Source organism: Chelonus insularis, unplaced genomic scaffold (genome assembly GCF_013357705.1).
Source record: "Chelonus insularis isolate UGA/USDA-ARS -01 unplaced genomic scaffold, ASM1335770v1 contig_145_pilon, whole genome shotgun sequence".
NCBI classification, from domain to species: domain Eukaryota; kingdom Metazoa; phylum Arthropoda; class Insecta; order Hymenoptera; family Braconidae; genus Chelonus; species Chelonus insularis.
The window spans coordinates 176,428-200,774 of NW_023276386.1; the positions used below are offsets into that span (position 1 = coordinate 176,428).

At 30.6% G+C, this 24,347-nt stretch overlaps 4 protein-coding genes across 11 annotated transcripts; 2 read left to right on the top strand and 2 right to left on the bottom strand.

Annotated features, from left to right (window-relative positions):
- Positions 1-64: 64 nt before the first annotated feature.
- On the bottom strand, positions 65-3,191 carry LOC118075129 (alpha-tocopherol transfer protein-like). 3 transcript variants are annotated; one of them, XM_035096797.1, is made up of 5 exons: positions 3,123-3,191; positions 1,109-1,448; positions 546-909; positions 371-476; positions 65-300 (listed from the first exon to the last, which is right to left on the bottom strand). In XM_035096797.1, exons 2-5 carry the CDS (start codon positions 1,378-1,380, stop codon positions 152-154), a joined length of 891 nt encoding a protein of 296 aa, XP_034952688.1. In that variant the 5' UTR covers positions 1,381-1,448; positions 3,123-3,191; the 3' UTR covers positions 65-151. The 3 variants fall into 3 exon arrangements, with proteins under 3 accessions (XP_034952688.1, XP_034952687.1, XP_034952689.1); XM_035096796.1 differs by lacking the exon at positions 3,123-3,191 and adding an exon at positions 1,907-2,044; XM_035096798.1 differs by lacking the exon at positions 3,123-3,191 and adding an exon at positions 1,826-1,860.
- Positions 3,192-3,254: 63 nt separating this feature from the next.
- On the top strand, positions 3,255-15,125 carry LOC118075123 (uncharacterized). Of its 5 annotated transcripts, XM_035096780.1 has the most exons (19): positions 3,255-3,451; positions 3,539-3,733; positions 3,811-4,140; positions 5,183-5,288; positions 5,854-5,982; positions 6,184-6,506; positions 6,583-7,240; positions 7,314-7,632; positions 7,702-8,279; positions 8,356-8,482; positions 9,085-9,269; positions 9,347-9,751; positions 9,999-10,485; positions 10,570-10,776; positions 10,849-11,048; positions 11,123-11,368; positions 11,506-11,761; positions 13,279-13,505; positions 14,198-15,125. In XM_035096780.1, exons 4-19 carry the CDS (start codon positions 5,250-5,252, stop codon positions 14,684-14,686), a joined length of 4,875 nt encoding a protein of 1,624 aa, XP_034952671.1. In that variant the 5' UTR covers positions 3,255-3,451; positions 3,539-3,733; positions 3,811-4,140; positions 5,183-5,249; the 3' UTR covers positions 14,687-15,125. The 5 variants fall into 5 exon arrangements, with proteins under 5 accessions (XP_034952671.1, XP_034952672.1, XP_034952673.1 ...); XM_035096781.1 differs by lacking the exon at positions 3,811-4,140; XM_035096782.1 differs by lacking the exon at positions 3,811-4,140 and having other exon boundaries at positions 5,186-5,288.
- A 3,365-nt stretch (positions 15,126-18,490) lies between these two features.
- On the bottom strand, positions 18,491-20,383 carry LOC118075070 (uncharacterized). 2 transcript variants are annotated; one of them, XM_035096694.1, is made up of 5 exons: positions 20,090-20,383; positions 19,670-19,985; positions 19,440-19,601; positions 18,957-19,362; positions 18,491-18,885 (listed from the first exon to the last, which is right to left on the bottom strand). In XM_035096694.1, exons 1-5 carry the CDS (start codon positions 20,203-20,205, stop codon positions 18,785-18,787), a joined length of 1,101 nt encoding a protein of 366 aa, XP_034952585.1. In that variant the 5' UTR covers positions 20,206-20,383; the 3' UTR covers positions 18,491-18,784. The 2 variants fall into 2 exon arrangements, with proteins under 2 accessions (XP_034952585.1, XP_034952586.1); XM_035096695.1 differs by having other exon boundaries at positions 18,494-18,885; positions 19,682-19,985; positions 20,090-20,339.
- A 264-nt stretch (positions 20,384-20,647) lies between these two features.
- Positions 20,648-23,540, top strand: Arc42 (Activator-recruited cofactor subunit 42). Its single transcript, XM_035096726.1, has 2 exons — positions 20,648-20,871; positions 20,960-23,540. The coding sequence occupies exons 1-2, from the start codon at positions 20,850-20,852 to the stop codon at positions 22,159-22,161; spliced, it is 1,224 nt and encodes a 407-aa protein (XP_034952617.1). The 5' UTR covers positions 20,648-20,849; the 3' UTR covers positions 22,162-23,540.
- Positions 23,541-24,347: the final 807 nt, after the last annotated feature.

Sequence of the window (24,347 nt, forward strand, 5' to 3'; positions counted from 1 at the left end):
ACCTACAAAACTTGGATAATCCAATATCATGGCGAGATATTTTTTATTTATGTCTTTTTATTTAAAAAAATTTATTTTCATAAAACTAGAACAACGTTAGTATACTCATAAGTATTTTGTTAAAAAGTTTTATTGCTTACTTATTTTTTCATCAACCGTCATAAATTATATTTTTAGATACATCTTCAGTTTCTTCAGTTTTTGAGCAGGTCTTTTTTTTTGATGAACACCAGCCATGAAATAAACGTTCCTCTTCTAAGAAATAATCTCTTAAGCTATCTAATTTTTGACAATGTTTTTCTGTAATAAAAATGACAACTGTTATTACTATTCCAATTGAATAGAAGAGAATTAACAAACTAAATCTTACCATGAAGAATACTCAGTGAGTCTAATTCACCACCAAAATCTTTAGGCAAACATTCAGGAGGTATATAGTCATAAATTTCCGACACATCTCCAGTATGTAGATAGAGCTATGTAAAGTCATACAGAGTATTATGAAGAGCAAAAGAGTATTTTAAGTCTGTTAATGATGAACTCACCATGTCAAATAACTCACGTTTCATAAAGGGTTTTATGAGTGCTAAAACTTTGTCCATAAACCAAACAACGTTGAGTACATGAATACCTTTCAACCTTACAGGAAGACCATCTTGGATGTATTCAAAAAATCTTCGGATGCTGCTGATTGAAAGTCGTGTTAGATGACCTAGACGTACACCTTGCATATCAAATAAAAATATATATCCTGGACTGCATCCTTCAGTATAAAGATTTGCATCAACAGACATCTGTAGTAGTTTTATTCCATTATTAAATACATATTGATTTGGTCGAGTGTCACTGAGTCGATGAAAAATAATATGATTTCCATTTCTATCTGGTTTTGGTAAGGCCACAAATTGTCTAATAAAATTTTATGTTAATTATTATAATGAAATTAAATACTGACATTGATTGATCTGATTTACGAAATGAAGGGAAAGAAAAGATAAAATCAAGAGGAAATAAATGATATAAAGTCATTAACAGAGAAATGTTTTTAGCACAAGTTAGTAAATTAATCCAATAAGCTATAAAAACAAATGAATAATAAATTACTTACAAAGCTTGTAATGAATGTTGGAGACTATCTAAACGAGGATCACGATTACTAAAAAATTCTGGTACAGTTGTTCTTAAATGAAAATAAACACCCATACATCGTTTAGCTGCCTGGATGTCAAAATAGCAGCTGTGAGCAAACATAGCTATTTTCTCATCGGGAATTTGAGACACACCCCTTTCTTCAAGCCAATCTCGTAATTCTTTAAGCATGTCATCCGTAAGCTCTGGATAATTTCTCTTAGAATCTTCAATAGTGTGTCCTAGCTCCATTGTATGAGAAAATTAAAATTTTTCGTTTTTCATGTGAAAGACTGGCTTCGTCGATTGATGCTAATCATCTGGAAGTAAAATGAGTATTATAATATTTTCATTGAAAACTAAAAAATGTCTAATTGAGATTCTTATTCAAGTGAAATGAAAGTAATTGAAAATCAATAATATATTAACTAAATATTTGATCAAGCAGAAAAGCATAATTTCATGGACTCTCTACAGTTTAATTAAAGATGCTTTTTCTTCGTTCAACACTCCATGATATAATTACGAAATAATACGTGATATAATGATACTAAATATGGTTGACTCTACTATTTTTTAATTAATATTATTTTCTTAATGTTATTAAAATAATCAACGAATTAAAATATTGATTAGAAAAGTAAGCAACGTTGATAGTATACGTAAATAATAAATTGGATTATAATGATATTCTCACCAATGACAATATTCTAATTGAAATATTAATTAATGACAATTTTTAAATCATTTAGATTTAAGACATAAAATTATCACTCACTAGAATAACTGATATAAATTGTTTCTTATTGGAGAACTATTTTTTGACAAGTTAATAAATATCAGCAAAGATTAAATGAAAGTATTAGCAACACAGATGGTAGAGAAATGATTCAAACGATTGCTGAACCGGTTTGTGTTTCAATCACATAAGAGCTATTGCACATTTTACATAATGAGAGAAAACAGTATTATGAGTAAATAATTCTCTAATGTAAAGTTAACAGAATCTTAAACTAGTTTTCGTTATTTATTTCTTCTAACATATGTTAACCAAATTTTTATTGAAAGTCATTATTATTGTCTGATTATATTGTCATCATCATCATCATCATCATCATCATCATCATCATCATCATCATCAATCAGCATGAAGTCTTAGATCAATCGAATAATTAAAGCAATGACAATGACATTGTCTAGATAGAAATAAAGTGATTATGAACGAGCTAAAAGTCCACTCGTATATGAGAGAAGCAAAGCAAAAGTAGAGGAAGAGAGAAAGTACCACCACCACAGGTGGAATCTCTCCGTACGTTCATTGATAAGCCCGTACGATCTGCAGTGTGCGAAGGCATGCAGTAGTCAGAAAGAGAGCACTAGTGATGTCCACAAAATGACGTCATATTAAAGGACATGAAAGCTAGAAAGAAAGGGATGATTCTACTGCCTAGTTGCGCGCCCCTAAATTTTAACCAATTGACAAACTGGGCTCACGATTGCGCACATCTTGAATTTATTTTTAGAATTATCGGTAGGAGAATCGCACCCCTTTTGAAAGTGTTGGAGAAATGATTTTAAATGATGAGTCTGCGCTTTAACATTCTTCTATGTCTACAAATTAAACTGAAACAATAAAAGAAATATCAAACTATTATTTTTTATATGACAAAAAAAAACAAAACAAGATAAACGTAAATTGACGTTTGAATATATAAATACATAATGCTACTAAATATAAGTAATGAATTAATGTAGATGATACGATATATTGTTTATATAATGAGTTTTTAGAAGCATTACTAATGCAGCAAGGTTGTATGAAAGAAATAACGAGGTAAGATGATGCTTGGCTCAAAAATGGTAAGAAAATACTTGAGATATTGGAGATTGTTACGATGTATAGTTATTGATTGGTCTTTTGTGATAGGTAGCAGAATAGTCGGCGTGTGCTTTTCATCGATCCACGAGTGACCCATATCCGACATGATGATTACCTGGGAGAGGGTATAGGTTTTGGTCCCCTCTTGCGCAAGTTTTAGAAGTGTAACGCGCACTTGTTCACCCCCGACACAGGGACGTGCCAGTGGTAGTGACAGTTGATGGTAGGTGTCGCGCGACTACTCTTTTCTTTCGTATGCCTTTCGCGGGGGCCACGGGGTTGGCTCACGTCGTCGTTCTTGTTCTCGTTCTCGCATTCACCCCACCGTCAAGTCCATCAGCAGCCCTGTCTTACCGTGGCCGACCAGAGATGACGAGGTGATTCGAGATGGTAACTCAGTCAAGGAAAATTTAATTGGAATTTTCCTAAGAGCAAGTGCGAAAAGTGAGGATTAAAAGAATATAGTGAAAGTATAGAATAATCAAGATTAAGATTATTAGATATTTAAAATAATAATACATCAATTACTAGGACTAAAAACATCAAGAACGAAGAAGAATACAAGTAAATTATAACGGAGGAATACATCAAGTATTATCAATTTGGCAAAGAAGAGTTTAAATACGACCATAAAGGTCTTTTTATTAATCTCTCTCACCTCTCGTAGAACGTTTTTCATCACCAGCAGCAGCCCTGGCCTGCCACAATCCCTTCGATTCTGTTATCGTGAGTGCAATTTTAAAAATTATGCTCCTAATTATGCTTTTATCTTCATTCATTTAATTCATAATTTATTGTGACAGAATTGTGAGCAAAGTGAAATAAATTTTTATCAAGGTTATTGATAAAAAATAATAATCGTGAGAATGGAGATATCTGTTAGCTTGTACTAGAGTCGAGATGGAGCTGACAAAAGTTTAGAGGTATCACGATGGCGGCCAGTGAAATATTGAAAATAATTCTTGCCCAAGTTATTTTTCATTTTTTTCATCATCTATGTCGTCAGTGGTTCATTCCTCACGTGAACAAGTAGAAAAAACATAGGACGAAGGAATAGATTGCGTGAGAGAGAAGGAGTGTGTGTGCAAAAGTTGCCGTATCCGGCAGTAGTACGCAGAGTAGTGTGACGCCCGGTAAGACTTGTATATGTATACTACGTATCTTTAGTAGTGAGATCAATAAGCAGTGCCGTCTCGATTTAACCGACCACCCTCATTTAGATTTTAACTATTTCTATGACCCACCCTCTTTATTTCTATGCCATCTGGATCAATTATTGAAAAAAAAATGAATCTGAGAAAAACCTTACCTAATTTATAATCTTCATAATTGATGCTATACTCCAAATTATCAGTCATGTTGACCTTTCCTCTAATAACTAGATATATATATATATTTTATTCTTCTGATGTCGTTTATTTTATTTAACAACTTTTTGATAGTACACTCAGTTACATTTTTACCGCTTGGCATTAAATAGAAACTTTTTAAATTTAGCAACCACCTTCATCAGATAATATCATTCTAGAATCGTCAATTTGCTGTTACTAAAGCTATCTTATTCGTGCATCTTAGTGTTCGTATATCTTTATCATTTTTTGTATTGTTTCAGAAACATTCTATACATATTTTTATGAAATATCTCAGTGGACAATCGATCATTTAGTTGATCAATTATTTCTCGTTTTATTTTAACATTTAAAAAAAAATTCTATTTTTTCCCTTGAGAAAGAGAAAGGAAAATTTATATCATAGAAATGGATCACTATCTTTCTCTGATCACTAATATATCTGGATATTTTTTTCTTTTCATTTTAAATACTCATTTGAGTTAAGTAGATTCATCCAATGATATGTAAATTTTTGATTAAATAAATTGTCATGTCTATGACGACAGTTTACCAATAAGAATAATTTTGGTGCATGGAACGACTTGAAGTAAATATGAGAAAGTAGTAATATTGACGAATTGTCAGACAGTAGTATGAACACATCATGAGTACTGATCAAGTAGTGACAAATGTAGTTGATGAAATACATATTTGGCATTTTGAAATTTTTAGTATACATTTACGGTAACCTTTCTACATTGATCTTTATTTAGAAATGATTTATTTTATTGAAACATTGAGGAAGAAAGATGAATCGTTGTTCCTTTCTCTTATCTCTTTCCAGCAGAAGTTTCTAATAAAAGCGCGCGAACGACGCTCATTACCAACCAAAGGGTGCCGTGCAATTCAATATGTCATTCGGCACTTCATATACCTACAAAGTGTACAAGGTCAGATTCAATTGATCATGATGATTAATTTTAGACAAATTTATATTCAGTATTCTCAGTATAATTATATTACAAGTCTCACGTTCATCTTGAAAGCCTGAAATAGAAGTCTATAATAGAATTAATTCATCACCATCTAGTTTTATTCAATAAAAGTTTAATGATAATTGGAGAGTAGACCAAGTTTTGAGTAGACAAAGAGTAATAAGTGTATAGCACAATAATGCGTAGGCATAGACAAATTTTCAACATATGTAGGCGTCTTCAAGTTTCTATAGACTTGTTCGTTTTCCGGGAAAATTCTAAAGTACCGGAGGGTCTTTTGCATCAGCTTTTGCATCAGCCGTCTTCACAACTGCTTCAAGACTTTTGATGAGTACGAGTACCAGTTATTGGAGAAATCTCAAGTATTGATCAGTCATTCAAATAGAGATAGGGCCTGAAGAAAATTATTATTTCTGTCTTTAGCTGTAGGAATTATTCAAAGTGCTTTTAATCAATCACTGCTAGTTATTATTATGCTACGACTTTTATAATTTTCATTGACACAAGAGTATTATTTCAGTGCTGTGGCGTTGGAGGTGGCGCGTCTACGGCACCTCAAGCCACTCAACTTCTGGGAACTGGGAGTGTTGGTACTACTTCTGGAAGAACCACCATTATGCAGGACCCAGTACTTGAATCTATTCTGGAGGTTAGTTTAAAATTTCATTTTATAATTAATTATATTTATTGATTTTCTTCTTGAATTTTAAATTTATATTAGAAAACTCATAAACTATATTATTCTATTAATATCCAAGAGAAAGGGTGATTAACACTCACGCAATAACTTTGAGTAATTTTAGATACAATCAAGTATTAGAAGAAAATAATTAAAATATTTTTTGTACAGCAAATGCGGGAAACAGAAGCCCGTCGAGCTGACCTGGAACGGCAGCATGCAGAAACACAGAATCAATTACGAGAAAAGATAGCAGGCCGATATCAAGGGCCAGAATCTATTGAAGCACTACAGTCAAAAATTCGAGAGTTAGAAAAAAAAACAGAACTACAAATGGTAAGGCATGAAGAATTATCATTAGAATTGACTAGTCTTAGACGAGCACGTAGTCGAGGCCCGGGTTCTACTGTTTCGTCAAATATAACTGGAACAACGTGGCCACCAGCAGGATCAGAAATTGATAGGATTATTGCAAAAATTGAACAAGATAACAGGTAAATTTATAAATATTTTCAAATCTATTTCATTCATTTGTTAAATTTATATTTAATACAAAAATTTTATTTTTAGTGGTAGAATTTTACATGAATTTGATCATACAAGAGGTTCAGTGACAACACAACAACCATCATCAGCGCAGAGGATTTTAAGGTCAAGTGCTGAAAATTTATCAAACTTAGGACATCAGCATCCACCTCATCCTCATGCACTTGAACTTGGTGATCTTGGAAGATCACATTATATGGGTTCACCAATGCCATTAACGCCTATGATGCCTGGATGTCCGCCATTAACGCCAAATGGGCCTCCATACCATTACAGTGAACCTATTCCTCCAGCACCATCCCTTTCCACCAGCCAATCACAGCCAGCATTTCAACAGAAGCTCCAGCAATATCATCATCAACATCAAACACATATTGACCTTACTAGCTCCCATTCACAAAGTACTCTACAATCTCAGCAGCAGCAACAACAACAGCAACAATCACAACAACATCAAAAACCAGCGCACACGCATTATACGACCAATCAGTATCAAGAAAGTTATCCACATACCCACACGCAATCATATCAACAGTCATTGCAACAACAGCCTCAACAGAGTCAACAATCGCAAATGCCTGCTACAAGCTCATATTTGGGATCCACTAATCAGACTGTTCTGCCTCATTACAGTCAACCGAGCCAGGCTGGACAATCTTTCCAACTTAATGGCACTCAACAGGTAACCAAGATTATTCGATCGTTTGTCTATATAATTCGAATAGGATATCTAATTGATTAAATGTATTTTACAGAGTACGACTTACCCAAGTTTGTCATTGACTTCACATCCAAATGGCACATTTACCTCGGGTGTAGGAAGTACTTATGGTACAACACATCAGCTTGGTCATCTTAATTATTCAGTACCCCAATCGAATCTTACTCAAACAACGTTATCATCATTACCGCCTTATTCGTCATCATCGTATCATTCAACACTCAGTGTACTTCCTAGTGTATCCCAGTCTGTGCTTCCTTTCTCTAGTGTACAAAGCAGTTTTAGTACTACTGGATCTACGTACTCGACAGTTGGGACCAATGCCTCCTTTGGCACTTCTGGTATTAGTTCAGGTAATTTGTATTTATTACTTCATGTTATCCTTTAAATATTAATTTATATTTATTTTTTTTTTAATCAAGGATCATCATCAGGCGGTTTATTACAAGCAATTAATGATCCACTCCATGCCATGCAACAGCTATCAGCTCAATCTCAAGCAAATCAACTTCAACAACAAGCAATTATCCAACAGATACAACAAAGTTTACGCGCAACGTCTCCAACTGCTACATCAACTACAGGTCATCATTTTCTTGGACCCCGACAAATGCCAAAAATACCTACAGGAATTCTGACAAATCCTTTGGATCGTCTAACTAATGAAAACATTTTGCCTGAGGGACAAGTTGATATGTTAGATATTCCTGGAAAGGGCAGATGTTACGTGTATATCGCTCGTTTTAGTTATGAGCCATTTCAACATTCTCCTAATGAAAATCCTGAAGCTGAGCTTCCGGTTCAAGGTGGTGATTATTTGTTAGTTTGGGGTCAACCTGATGAAGATGGTTTTTTGGATGCTGAAACATTAGATGGACGTAGAGGACTTGTACCAGCTAATTTTGTTCAGAAACTTGTTGGTGATGATCTCCTTGAATTTCATCAAGCTGTTATGGGTCTTCGAGATGTCGATGATGCAGTATCAACCAATATTCCTCAAGTAAGTTTATTACAATAAATAATTTTATATTTCTTTAATTTATATAATAAAATTAAATATTTATTATTACTTCTAGTGTTATTTGCAAGACATTGACTTGGAATTAGCAGCGCTAGAAGAAGGTAATCGAAATCGACAAGCTGAATTATCAGCATATGCAGAATTAGATAATATAGCAGAGGAAGATGAACAGGAACCACCAGGTTGGTTGATCTTGAAGTTGTGTCGTCAAAATTGAAGTAACTTTTATCTAAATTTCATTTCGAATATAAACCACAGCTATGAGTAATTTTCTAATTTCACTTTACTGCGTTTTCGACAATTTTGTAGAATAATTGGGTCAAAATTGTCGTTGAGAATATTTTATAATGAAATGTAGATTTAGTTGTGATCATTACTTAAATATGAGCTTGAAGGTTTCTATTCGATATTTAATAATGATTGCATGAATTTTCAGAATGACATTGATGTTAAACTAGATAGGATTGGTGATTCATAAAATATCAATAGAATGTAAAAAAGCATGCTTTAGATTTTGCCTTGTTTTAATAGCTCATGGTGGTCACAGACTAAAGGTAAGGTTTAAAAAAAATTAGTATATTTTGTACGTCCATTGATATTCAATACGACAAAGGGAGAAGGAAAATGAAGCAATTTTTAAATGTTCATCATTCTTCTGAGTGTCCTGGTTTTTTGATGGCTCTTAGGCTGTGCTTAAGATATAGCTTATAGAAAAATATCTAGCTACAGCTAGGCTTGTCTTGTCTTTTTCCTCCTGAAGAAGTCTACCTGTTTTCGGACCTAGTTCCGGCGCCGCAGCATCTCACTCTTGAACGGCAACTCAATAAGAGCGTTTTGATTGGATGGACGGCCCCAGAGAATCAATCCCAACTCGAGTCTTATCATGTTTATGTGGATGGTGTACTTAAGGTGACTGTGAAGGCTACAGAGAGAACGAGAGCATTAGTGGAAGGAGTAGATTCAACTCGGGTTAGTATACTTTATTTTTATTTTTAATTGATGGCCTTTTATCTAGGTACCAATTAATTATCATCATTGATGTTTAGCCTCACAGAATAAGTGTTCGTTCAGTAACTCACTCAAGAAGAACATCAAGAGATGCTGCCTGTACAATGGTAATTGGGAAGGACGTAGCGATTGGTCCAACGGCTGTTAAAGCATCGAATGTCACTGCAACGAGCGCTGTAATATCTTGGCTACCAAGTAATAGCAATCATCAACATGTTGTGTGCGTTAACAATGTTGAAGTGAGAACTGTAAAACCTGGTGTATATCGTCATACAATTACTGGACTTGCGCCTTCGACAATTTATCGAGTTACCGTTAAAGCAAAAAATCTTCGTGCTACTCACTTTGAGGACCAAAATGCTCAATCGGCCAATAATCTTGCCTGTCACGTACATTTCAAGACTCTACCCAAGGGTCTACCTGATCCTCCGGTCGATATCCAGGTTGGAATATATCTTATTTTAAAACTTTTTTTTTCATGTATACAATAGTTTATTCAGTGTTCATTGTTTATTTGTATATTTAAATTATACAGGCAATTTTTTAATGCTTGTAAGTCTATTATCAATTTTAAAAGCAAAGTGGATGATGAATGTCTAAGGTTAACCAATTAGCGAATCTCAAAGTCTGTAAATTAATTCATGTCTTTATGATATTAAAAATAATTCATCAAGTTTTATTTATACCTAGGTGGAGGCTGGACCGCAGGACGGCACTTTGCTAGTGACCTGGCAGCCTGTTGCCCTAAACGGTTCGGCCGTCACCGGTTATGCGGTTTACGCGGACGGCAAGAAGGTTACTGATGTGGATAGTCCAACAGGAGATCATGCTTTAGTTGATATACACAAGTTAATGGGCCTTAATCCCAAAGCAATTACTGTAAGAACAAAAAGTCGAGAAAGTCAATCTGGTGATAGTTGTGCTACTGCAATACCATGTAGCGTGTTGCGAGGTGGAACTCACATTCAGCCTGGAATGGATCATCTGGGTGATCAACAACAGCAATCATATCTTAATATGGGTTCAGGACGCCAAAGAGGACCAGGCGCACCTGTGCCTTCGCATATGAGACGTCAAGGTGTTACTAGGGTTGATGCTCATGGTCAAGTTATCATTGAAACTGATGAAAATCTTTCTGATAAAGAAATTTATCCTGGACAGAATATTTCACAAATGGGTAATTATTCATTGTGTTATCTAAACTTATTTAGAAAAGTAATTGTTTAGACATACATCAATTTTTTCTTTTTAATTACTCTAGGCATTCCGGAAATAACAAAAGATTCAGCTAGTGAGGCCAATTATAGTGAAGAAGATGATCCAACGAGAAGAGCTAGAGGAATGCAACAGCACCATGGAAGCCATCATCGATATGGGCCTCAATCTAGTGGACCTCAGGGTCCACCAGGAACTCATAGATCAAATCGAATGGGACCACGTGGTCCAGAATATTATGGTGATCAACCAGGTAATTTAAGTTGTTTATTTATTAAGAAAAATTTTTGCTATTATTTATTAAATAAAAAAATTTATTAATCAGGCGCTCAACGAGGTAGAGGGCCTGGTTTCCGCGGAGGACGAGGAGGTCAAGCTCAAGGCCCTCCACATCCTGGTGCTCAACAAATGAATAAAAGAATACGTTGGTTTATTGCACTTTTCGATTATGATCCCACAACTATGTCTCCGAATCCTGATGCTTGTGAAATTGAATTACCATTTTCTGAAGGTGATACAATTAAGGTAAGTAACACTAAAAAAAATATTACTGCTAAATGTTTATATGATATTTCAATAAATATGAACAATTCTTTCAGGTTTACGGTGAGAAAGATGATGATGGATTTTATTGGGGTGAGTGTCGTGGAAGAGAAGGCTTTGTTCCACATAATATGGTTGAAGAATTAAAAAATCCACCTCCGGGCGCTCAAGGTCAGAATCAGCAAGGAAGAAGAGGCCAAAATGACAGGTGGGGTGACATTTATACCAATATGCCAGTGCGGAAGATGATTGCTCTTTATGATTACGATCCTCAAGTTTCTTCACCAAATGTTGATGCTGAGGTAATTTTAACTAATTGCCATTATTATAATTTTTATCTATTTTTCAATGTCTAAATTGAAATTACAGATTTGAATTTTCATAGTGAACATGTCATAAAAATCATTTCTCATTATTTTAAACTACTTTTATTTTACAGCATGTTGAGTTACGTTTTCAAACTGGAAACGAGATTTATGTCTACGGAGAAATGGATGATGATGGTTTTTATATGGGCGAATTAGATGGTGTACGTGGCCTCGTACCAAGTAATTTCCTTACAGAAGCTGGTCCTAATAAAGGTCAACCACCACAAGCTAATAGAAGACCACCAGGACAAGGTCAAGGACCTGGTGCTCGTGGACCACCTCCACCACCAAGAGAACCACCACCACTAGGACATCGACGTAGTAAAGGTAATGCAATTAATTAGCAATTTACACCTAGAATCACAAATTAGAGAGCGTAAAAAAATTCTATAATTCAACTGTATAAATTACAAAAAATTACTTTTAATTTCAAATACTTAAAGCAATCAACATCTTAAGATTAATTTTATTTTTATTCCTCCGTTTATTATTTTATTACAAATAATACTAGCTGCAAATAATGATGAATTTGAAAAAAAAAACAGCAAGCAACACAAGACACGAGACTCAAATGTGCCAGACGACAGGCAGGAGAGTAACCATATCATTAATCGATTCTTTCTGTTATTTATTTAGTTAATTGTCTTGAGAAATAATTTCAAGGTTACGATTAATTAACACAAAAATGCTCTCTTTATAATAAAACATATCGATTTGTATAGAGTATTTAATTTTTATAAATCTACGGTCATAAACACGTGCTGTCCAACACACGACAAATGCAAATAACACATCGCTGCTTTCAGTGTATTTTATTAAGTATCTACTATATAAACATAAATATTATAAGTATATCTCTTATTCTTTGGCTATCTATTGTCTATTTGAGCATTTTCCGACTTATTCTATACATATCTGTCTTCTGTGACTTTGTATAACTTAATCATTCACATATGTATATAAGTATTTATAAACATATGTGTATGAACGCAATCATATTCTATGAAAATATTGTGTTTAACATATAATAATAAATAAATTAATTGGTTAAGATTAGCAGTATGTTATATAAATATAAAAATTTAAATTTCGTCTGCGATCGTATTGCTGCATATTATTAATACATATTTGACACATTGTATACAGATATTTAAACAACATTTATATATTGTTATATCAACTACTATTATTACTAATACTACTACTACTATTACTACTACTACCATCACTACTATTATTATTACTATTATACCACGATTGCGTATCAAAACGTGATATATATATTTATATATCTTTTTCTTTGTGTGCCTGGACTGGTCGATGGTCGTCGTGTCACATGATTGTCGTTCGTGTCGTGTTGTCATGCTGGCCATTTAATAATTATTTATACCATTTCACGGTAATATTTTTATAAATAATAAATGTCATTGCTGCGAATCTATTAAATGTCCTTTTTTTTCTGCTTTCGCTCATCTTTTATTATCATTTTCATGATCATTTTTATCAATCCCGTGAAATGGATATCACTTTTTACATTTGTTTTTTAGAAAAATAAAAAAAAATTTTCATTGTTTCAATTTGAGAATATATTCTAGCAATTTTTTCTATCAATAAACATGATTATAGATAATTCAAAAAAGATATATAAGATATATTTTTTGAATATCAAATAATTATGTGATTATTTTTTAAATTGAAATATATTTAATTAATGATTCTATTTTTAAATTCATATTGAAAAGAAAAGAAAAAACAAAAAAAGAATAATTAAAAACGATTAAAAAACTGAAAGAAAAAATGAGCCATAAATGACAACACGATTCTGTTCTCTTCTCTGTTGCTAGATGCCTGCATTGTGCCTGTGTCTGTCCCTGTCTGTCACTTAGACTCTAGACAACTACAACAACAACCACAACAACAAAACAATCCACCGCATCTAGCGTACCAACAAGCGAATCACCACAGCTACACAACTGTAACAACGTCGAATCAACACGGTGGTCCAGGTGCAGGTGTTGCACCCCATAACGCGCATCAACAGGGTACCGTACCACCTCACCTTCAGCAGCAGGTGAGTTTATCCGCTGCGACCTTTTGGCAAATTTGAGTCATCAATTACTGATTATTTTTTTTTTATTGTTTTACTCTTTGATGCTTAAATCACTGATCAAATGCAAATAAACGCTTTTCTGCTTTTTTCATTATGCTGCTATACGAATGATTTTCATGAATAATGCTATTTATCATTCACAAGTGATTTGCTTGGATAAATAAAAAATATTTTAAATCGACTGAATTATAGATTTATTAAAAAATTATTAAATAAAATTAAAAAAAAAACACAAGACTTTAAACAATCATTCAATCAGCGCAGCATGTTGAATTTTTTCATGCTTTGTCAATATATTTGATGATATACTTTACTCTTTACAATGCAAAAATTGATGAGAAATTTTTCAAATATTTAATACGATTGCTATTTCGCATCTCTTACTATATTTTATCTCAATTATAAATATTTTGAACTTTTTTGTGTGAAACTTTTTCAATGTGGGATACGACATTTTGGCTTTAAATGTTTAACAATTTACTCACACATAATCAACACCAAAAACTATCAATTATAATAATACCAATATTATTAATGAAATATTAGATAATAAATAAAAAATTAATCGAAATTATTCACCTTTAGCACGCTATGGGAGAATTAATTGAAAGGAATGTTTTATTTTTATTTATAAATAAAAAATATTTTTACAGGGGAGGGGGAGAGGCGTGGGCAATCGGGCCGGTGGTAGTAATATTCCTGGACAAGGTGGACCCCAACAATTCCAGCAACAACATCAACAAGATTATCAGCAACAACAGCAACAAAATCAACAGGGATATAATCAACAGAATCCTAATACTTATCAACAGCAAGGACCACAAGGTTATCAGCAACAAAACTTCCAACAGCAACAGCCTCAACAAACAGGACCACAACAATATGGTCAACAGAATCAAGGTCAAAATCTTCAAGGTCCACAAGCAAATAAACCAATGCGTGGAATTCCAGCAGTTATTCCAACTGCTCAATCGAAGCCTACTGATCAACCAGCTCAGCAACAACAACAACAGCAGCAGCAACAGAGCACTGGACCTAATCTTATGCAAAAGTTTACTGAAATGGCTGGTGCCAGTGCTGGTGGTGATATCCTATCAAAAGGAAAAGAATTGATATTTATGAAATTTGGCTTAGGAAAGTGAGTTCATGCTATTATTCTTATCTCCATATCAACTTGGAGAACAACATGGTGTGGTAAGAAATTTTTACTAGAGACTTACAATATAATCTCGTGACAAAGGTAGAATTCGTTCCTGCTATGAGGAACGATGCCTAAGAGATAATGGAAGACTTGATATTGGGAGTATTTAAAGATTAATAATTTAATACGCATATATATGTTATTGGTTATGATACTGCTGCTGTTGACCTTATTGCTGCCTGGATTGTGCAATATAATTACCAATGCAACCCCGTTGTTTATTGAAGAAGCTTCTTTGTGATTCATCAATGAATTATATTTAAAAAAAAAAAAAACTAAAGCGTTAATAATGTATTCCAAACATTAGTTATTCGCGTGTATTATCTTAAACCACATATAAAATAAATTAAATAAATATCATTGAATTCATTTTAAACAAACTTATAAGTGATTTAAAAAATTTGTTGTCTTCTAAATATTTTAATTAATATTTATTATGTTATTTTATTAATTACTTATAAAAAAAATTAATTTATATTGTTAAAAAATAAAAATCGCGCACAATGTTTTATCCTATTGACGCGAGAAGACAAAACCACCTTGTAAGATTTAATAAGCATTAACATAATCATTGTAAAGAAACATAATTAATTCATGTACATTAATTATCTTAATTTAGATGCTTAAGAGATGGTGTTGATTTTAAATATTTTACTTTTAATAAAATAATTATTATTATATCTTTGTTAAAATTTCGTTATTGTAAAAATTAATGATTATATAATTATATTTTTGATTAATTAAGTGATAAATAAATTTATTAAATTATAAAAATAAATAAAAGAAAACTTTAAACTATGGCATATCTTAAATTGAAATTTTCTTATGTTTGAATTGGTTATTACAAATATTTTAGTATTTTAATATTTAATGAGAAAATAAAAAATTTTTATTTTTATTTAATAAAAAACTAAGTCAGAATATTATTGATGAATTAATAAGAAGAATAATGCTCGTAAGGACTCGGTTATACACGCGTAAATATATTATAAATGAAAGAAATATATATATATTATAAATAACACATGTATAAATATATAATATACATATATTTAAATATTGCAAATTGTTGTTACAATGCTACTTGTATCGTATTTTGTACAAAGTATCTAATCTTTATTTTTCGTTTGCCAGAGTACCAGAATATATGGTGAAAATGAAAAGGAAATTGTGAAAATAAACTTAAAAATTATAGCTATGAAAAAAAATGTATTTGTTTAAGAGAGAAAAAGAGAGAGAAAGAAAGAATGAGCGAGTGAATAAGTGATAAATAAATATAAAGTTATAAAATAATTCATGACATATTAATAAATAAATTATTAAGTTATTAAACAATAAACCAATAATATAATTAGATCAAATTCAATCGAAAATTATGACTGTAATGGCTCTTGACAATTCATCGATCACTATGTCGAATATTGCGTTTGAATATTTGCCCAAAATTTTATTTACAAGTGTTATTAAAAAACATCACGAAAAACGTCGTGTGAATTATTATTATTATTATTCTTATTATTATTATCATATAAAAAATAAGATTTGACTATTAAAATATTTCTTCATTGTATAATATATCAACGCAATGTTATACGTGCCATTTTAAGAATAAATGTAGAGTGATTCATTAAAAAACATTTATAGAGAACAAATAAATTAGAAGAGAATAAAAACATATAGATAAAAAAAATAATGATAATTATGTTCTCTTCTGAAGTGATTGAGTATAGTATTACTTAATCTTCAAAACGATTGTCTAAAGAGACTGAAAAGATAGAAAAATTATGAATGAGCCGAGCCTGGTGTGAAAATCCAAGTAATAATAAATACATAAAATAAACAAAAATTCCAATCGCATGTGAGAATAAAAAGGAACAATTAATAATTAAGATGGCTATGATAGTTTGTAATATATACTTATATTTAATCATTCATTAATGCATTAATTATCAAGAAATGAATGAAATAAAAAAGGAGCTATAAAAGTAAAACACAATCCATTAAATATGCAAATGCTTACATTTTTTATTCTTCATTATTTTTCATGTATACATTCTTGATATTCATTTTTATGCAATTCTCATAGTCAGCCTCGGCTACATATCAAACAACTAATTAACCCGTTTAAAAGTTAAGTTATATATAAATAAATAAATAAATGAATATATATATATATATATATACATGAAAAAAAGGGACGTTAAAAAAAAAAAAAATAGATAAAAAAGTGAGTAACAAAATAATCATTTATACATATATTTAATAATCATTTAAGTATTCTCTTCTCAGAAATTCTTCGGTGCTCGATGATATAGAAAACGAAGTAATGATAATGTTTTTAGTGTTAATACTATTACATGAATTGGCTTACTTACACTTGCTTGAAATAAGGAAGTGAAATCAATGACGTATTTTCATCTCTATTAGACAAACATTTACTAAAACAGTTAAATTAACTTATCACGGTTAATATTAATTCATGAATAAATCAATAATTACTAGTTGTTAATAAATCTGATATTCATCCAATTAGGGATTACGTTAGACAATAATTATTCAAAAAATTATACAACTTGTGCAAGAAACAATAAGGGATTCTTTGACCTTTTTAAACAAGAAAAAAAAAATTAATAAAACTAATAACAAAACAAGTGAAAAATATAACAAAAAATTTCTCTATTCTTCGTCCGTTAATATACGTACAATTAAAAAACGATACTTCTGCACTTTACATATATTTTGAAGCTCATGTTTTCTCCAATTGCTCGTTATCTATCATCATTAATTGTTGTTGATGTTGTTGTTGTTACGCGTACTAAGTACCTATGGCAGAAAAAGTTTGTCGCAATGATGCAAAAAAAGGCTGAATTGATGTGTAGAAAAAGAACATGAAAATTATAATTAAATTCATAAGTCATTGTAAAATGTTTATAAATCTGTCACAATAATTAAATGATTCAATAATCTTTCATATAATTATCATTAGTCGAAAATTGATATTCTTGAAATAATTGTTTTAATAATTAAAATAACAAATTTATTAAAAAAAAAAAACAAAATTTAATTAATAATTAATTTATATATTCAAGTAGTAATATTCGATAAAAAAATTTCTGTTAATTTGATAATAAAATGAGAGTGTAAGAGACGAAGACAATTAGATAATTAAATTTGAAAGAAAATGATTATTTGAATGATTAAATTAAAAATTTTTTAAGAAACAAATGATTGAGTGTATAAGAAATATATATATATATATATAGGAGCCGTTATTCTACCTTTCGTATTGACACTAAAAACTTGATAACATTTCAGTAAAAATTATAATGATATAAATGGCGATAATAAAAGATGGACGTAGTGCAATTGATATGTATACATTAATTATAAATATACAATACAACACTTCATTATGTATACACATCTTTTAATACATATATATTGCGTCAATTTAAGCATGCCAAATAATTAAAAAATGACATAAACATATACGTACGCAAAAAATATGAATGCCAATTGCCACGCTAATATACTTCTTGAGTAATTTTGTGCTTTGTTTTTTGATGAATCTACGTATGGATGTAAAAAGTCATTTAAATTTTGCTCATCAACTGAGTTTTCAAGTTCCAACAAAAATAAGAAAATGTTGAAAAAAATGCAAAAAATAAATAGCTCGTTCAATAAAGTGAAAGGAAGAAAGAAAGAGAAAATGAATGTACGTGAGAATGAAAGAGATATCATGAATCAATACAATGTTATTATAAATAATTAATTAATAAAAACCAAATCTTGTTTCTTGTTACTTCTGATATTCTACATATATTTCTCTTTATCTTTATTTTCAACAAACAGACTTATTATCTTTTCTCTTTTTCTACATCAACGTTTTAGCACAGGAATAATAATTAATACTTTTTCTTAATATCATTTAGTATTATGTTAATGTTTATTTTTTATTACTATACCATTTTATAAATATGGGTAAAGTATTATTGTTATTATTTTTAATATTTGTAATACGATGAATATCTTTTCTAACTTATGGATCTTCTTCCCAGACAGTTTCTGTAAGAATTGCAATATTGTCTAATCCTCTCATAGGTGCATACTCCAAATTCCACATTAAGTTTGTAAAAATCACTGTAAATGTGTTTTCTTTTAATTTTTCATCTTGCTGAATATTGTAGAATTACCAAGTCAAGCATACTTACACATTTCTCCCCGATTTAAATCTGCTATCAGCTCTGGACATGAACTATTGCATGGATTTATGGGTGTGAGTCGTAGCTGAGTAGCTCCACGAAGCTGAGCAAGAGCAATTAAACCTGAATCTAATTCTACTTTTTTATAACTCGGGCTATTATAATCAGAAGACATCAAAACCCAGTTGAAGTGAGCTGGAGATACTGTGCTTGATAGAAAGTACGGCCGTTGATAAAATTTCCGTAATGCCTTTACAGCATTAATGTCACAATTTTGCCAGTGCACAAACCACTTTGCTACTTCAGGAGAATGAACTCGACGCAAGAAAGCTGCTAAATCTGATGAACCAGTACGAAGATTAGATGTCAATGAGCAAGGGACAGTTTCCATTAGACGTTCGTTGCCTAAGTAGAGCTAAAAATAAATTTTAAAGTAATTTTACAGAATTAATAAACATTATAATGATGTTTTAAAAAGAAATTCTTGCTTACATGAGTAATGTTATCAAACCAAAAATGATCAGCATTCATAACTGCCCAAGAATCCATGGCATCAGTGACAATTGCTGGAGCATCCCGACTGAGGTAATTGTCAACTAACTGACGGTATCGAACATCAGATAAGCGATCAATGGTTTCAACAGCTTCACAAGTCTAAAAAATGAAAAAATGTAAAATAAAGTTTGTTTGATGACTACCCGAAAAACATTTTGGTGAATTACTCTATGGCTTACGACGCAGTCTTCTTCAGTGATTGGATATTCATTATAAAATGGATTATGCATCATACAATTTTCCCTGTAAAGATGTTGCCAGTTCCATAAAGGTAAAATCTTGACAGCAAGCAAACGTGTAATTGCTGAGAAATGAGTGCCAACAAAATCCAGTTGAATAGCAGCACAAGCAATAGTACCAATGACAACTAGGATAACTGTTGCTCGAAGTACCAGTTGGAGCCAAGATCTTCTCATTGCTGCTACCAGAGGTTGACAAATTATATCCATTTCTTCTTCAGTGAAACCAGCTTGTTGACAATACCTATGTAATCAATGACAATAATTAGGTTAAGTTATTAAGTATGAGTTAATTGTTATAATAATTAGTAAATTTGCATTGTAATCAAATAAATAATATATATTTACTTGTAAAATGAATTTAATTCATCATCAATAAGTCTTAGCTTTTCCTGATGATTCATTTCTTGAGGCTCCTTTGGGTAGGATTTTTTCGATACCTTAACACACTTGTTGCTAGACATATTGTTTACTTATATTTCACAATCTGCAGACCAGTTATCAGAATTCAATTGTAATTTTTTAGGAACTAATGTGCAATTCAACTTGCATGAAAGATACTTTTATTGAACGATTTGCTTTTATCTCAAAGCATGCGCTGCAGATATCACTAATGCTTTCAAGCAATTCGCGCAGATCGATTTTGCCCGCGAAATTTTTTGCCACCTTATGAAATTTACAAACTATAATATAAAATAAATTTATATAAAGAGGATGTACGATATAATTTTTTCAAATGACTGACAATAAAATTAAATACCGCGCCATAGATAATTTTTAAAATGGCGCAGTATGATTGGTTCCATTCTTGTACAGCAGCTGGTCTACTTGGTTTGTGATGTTTATTTTTTTTATTACTTAAACTTTGTACTTTTATTTTTGTTCACAATAAAGTAATTCAATTGATGTTAATTCTTAATTTTATGACTTGGCATTATTGAAAAAAAGAATTTTATCAGTAGTTTTCCAATAATAATTGGAGCAATATTACTAGTAAAATAATTTATTAATAATAAATATAATAAAAACAACCAGTGAGGACAACGATAAATACGTTTGATCAGTTTTTTTACATATTGATCAAGGTTTCGATTGTAGATCTTCAATCATGAATTGTCTAAAGGTTATGAGTAAGTTTGTGCTGACAGTAAAAATTATTTCACATTAATTTTCATCAATATTTTATTAATATTATGCTACTTTTAATTTATTCTTTAGATCTTTGGCGTATGATCAAAGTCCATCCAGATATAAGATCTATAACTTCAACAGTATCACTTCCAGAGACTCATCGCATGCTCCAAAAAACTGTCAGGGATTTTGCTGACAATGAATTATCTAAAGTAGCTGCTCAAAATGATAAAGAACACAAATATCCAGAAGAGCAAATTAAAAAAATGGGAGAACTAGGATTAATGGCAATAGCAACACCTGAATCTCTAGGAGGAACTGGTCTAGATTACATGGCTTATGCTATTGCATTGGAGGAAATTTCTAGAGGTTGTGCTAGTGCTGGAGTAATTATGAGTGTCAATAATTCTTTATATCTTGGACCAATAGAAAAATTCGGCACTCAAAAACAGAAAGAGAAATACGTTGAGCCATTTACAAATGGGATCCAAGTAGGTTGTTTTGCTTTGAGTGAACCAGGGAATGGATCTGATGCAGGTGCTGCATCTACTACTGCTAAACTAAATGATGGAAAATACAACATTAATGGAACAAAATGTTGGATTACAAATGCATATGAAGCTAAAGGAATTGTTCTCTTCGCTACAACTGATAAGTCAAAAAAACATAAAGGAATCAGTGCAATAATAGTAGATTCTCCAACAAAGGGACTTACAATTGGAAAGAAAGAAGATAAATTAGGTATTAGAGCAAGTAGTACTTGTTCATTAATATTTGAAGATTGTCAAGTTCCAGAAGAAAATTTATTAGGAGAGCCTGGTATGGGATTTAAAATAGCTATGATGACTCTTGATGCAGGAAGAATCGGAATTGCTAGTCAAGCATTAGGAATAGCTCAAGCATCACTTGAATGTGCAATTGAGTATGCTAGTAAACGGACTGCCTTTGGTAATGCGATTATAAAACTTCAAGCTATTCAACAGAAAATAGCAGATATGTCTTTAAAAATTGAAAGTGCTAGATTATTAACATGGCGTGCAGCTCATTTAAAAGATCTTGGAAAACCATTTACAAAAGAAGCGGCTATGGCAAAGTTAGCTGCTTCTGAAGCTGCTACTTTTTGCTCACATCAATGTATTCAGGTACTTGGTGGGATGGGCTATGTAACAGATATGCCAGCAGAGCGTTACTACAGGGATGCTAGAATAACAGAAATATACGAAGGAACTTCTGAAATTCAGAGATTAGTAATTGCTGGTAATATTATTAAGGAATATGGTTTGAATTAAGACTGTTTAATATTTTTATACTTCTCAGTATATTTTTAGGAATTCTTTATCTAATTAAATAAATAATATTTAAGAGATATTTTTTATACTAAATTAGTCTAATTATTATTTTTTAACTCAAAATCTTTCAACAATCAATGCAATTTTTAAAATTATGTTATATATAGATAATACACATTAATAAATTTTTACACATTATTTATTATTAATAAAGGAGAAAATAAATATATATTTACATCTCAATTTACTCTTCAAGTTTATTAGCTTCATAATTATGTGAATTTGACATTATTTCATTTTAATTGTATACATATGTATAATATATACATATAGATATTTTAAAATTAAACTGTAATCGGACCTTTGGCAGCATTGCAATCAACTCAGCCCATAATTAATTTTATTACAATTAATATTCTTTGCCTTCACTATTTTCATTTTTTTTTTTTTTTTGAAGTAGACGAACTCTTCTAAACTGTGAAGAATAATGTATTTTTGGAGATTTAAGTAAACATATTGCGTACAATATAATTGAATTTTAAAAGCAAATCATTATATCAATCAATTGAATTTTATCGCCAATGATTATAATTGATTAATTTTTCATATAATACAAGCATAAACTTTATGTGTAAATTATATTCATTCGTTATCCTTTAATATTTTTGTCGTATTTTATTGACACAAATTAATTGGCGACTGAAAATTCAAAACTTCAGTAATCGACTTAGAATAATTATTCTACCAATAATATACAGTCAGAGAGAGGTACCTTGTTACATATTTCGTGTTAGAAGAATTTTTGTGCAAACGACAATTTACTTCGATTTGATAATCATGTGCATTTGTTGCTATTGCTTTTATTTTCTGTTCTTATGATCAGCATTATTTCAACTACTTTAGTTTAATCGCGTTCATTAGACAAATGTAATATTAACTTTAAATTTTATTAATCTTTCTATTAATTTGTAGAATTTCAAATATTGAATTAAATGATAATTAACAGTAGTAACGGTACGCTTAATTATTGAGATCTTTCATATCTTAAAAGAGGATCATATCAAGTACTCTCCCATCGGAATGCAAGCGAAGCTAATTAACGCACGCATCATTTCACCCTTTTTGAATTTTCATATATGATTTTTTTTTTTATATGTACAATGTTTAGCCACTCGGTTTGCTTAACATCATTATCATAATTTTATATAGCACACTCTGTAATTTTTTTTTTCTCATTTTCTATCGTTATTGTACATAATACGAGCGTTTGTGAAATACTCACGCATCAAAGTTAACTCGTTTACATATAATAATAATATACTTTGTTAAAATTCGTATGGCTGTTATTTTTTTTTTTTTTATTCCTTTTACTTTAATTACTTCGGTCAAAAAACAATTAGAAATATACATTTGTATAGCATAGCCTTGTTATGACATTTATTTTTTATTATAAATTGCAAATAATTTTTTATTATTTTTATGTGTTAATTTCAATAATTCGCAACTTGCGTGTGACATATGAAATAATATTTGCACAATAAAAAGAATTTACTTTTTATTTCAATCAATACGGAATAAAAAGTTATTCTATATACTACTGAATATGCGCAAAACTCGCTAAAAATATTTCAAGTAAAATTATTTTTTTAAATATCGTTTATATAATTGTTAATATGTCACATGATAATATAATATTAAAAGATGAAATTATATAATTCATTTTAATCAATAATTAGTAATTTTATCTATAAAATCATTAAGTTGCGAATTTATATAAGCAACGTTATTTGCATTCATTAGTATAATCGATTGTATCCTTTAAAAATGAAAATATGCACATTGCAAAAAAAAATATTTGTAGCTGAATTTTACATGGCTTTAAAATTGTATAGCTCTAAGAAAAATAAAAATTACAAAAATAATGGAATCTTTTATGAAATCCATAGTTTAAACGATTAGTAACAGAGATAGTTACTAGAAGAATATTTTTGCTTTTTATCATCTATAAAATGATAATTATAATTTTACAATTTCATATTAACATTTCGGGATCTTTAAACGATTATTTATCGGCTCAGTTGCCAATTAACAAATTGTTTACAACTATAATTATCTACTAGACTATCAATTAATTATTATTTATCTGTTAACTATAGTAGTGTTATCGACATTATTTTCATTTTCAA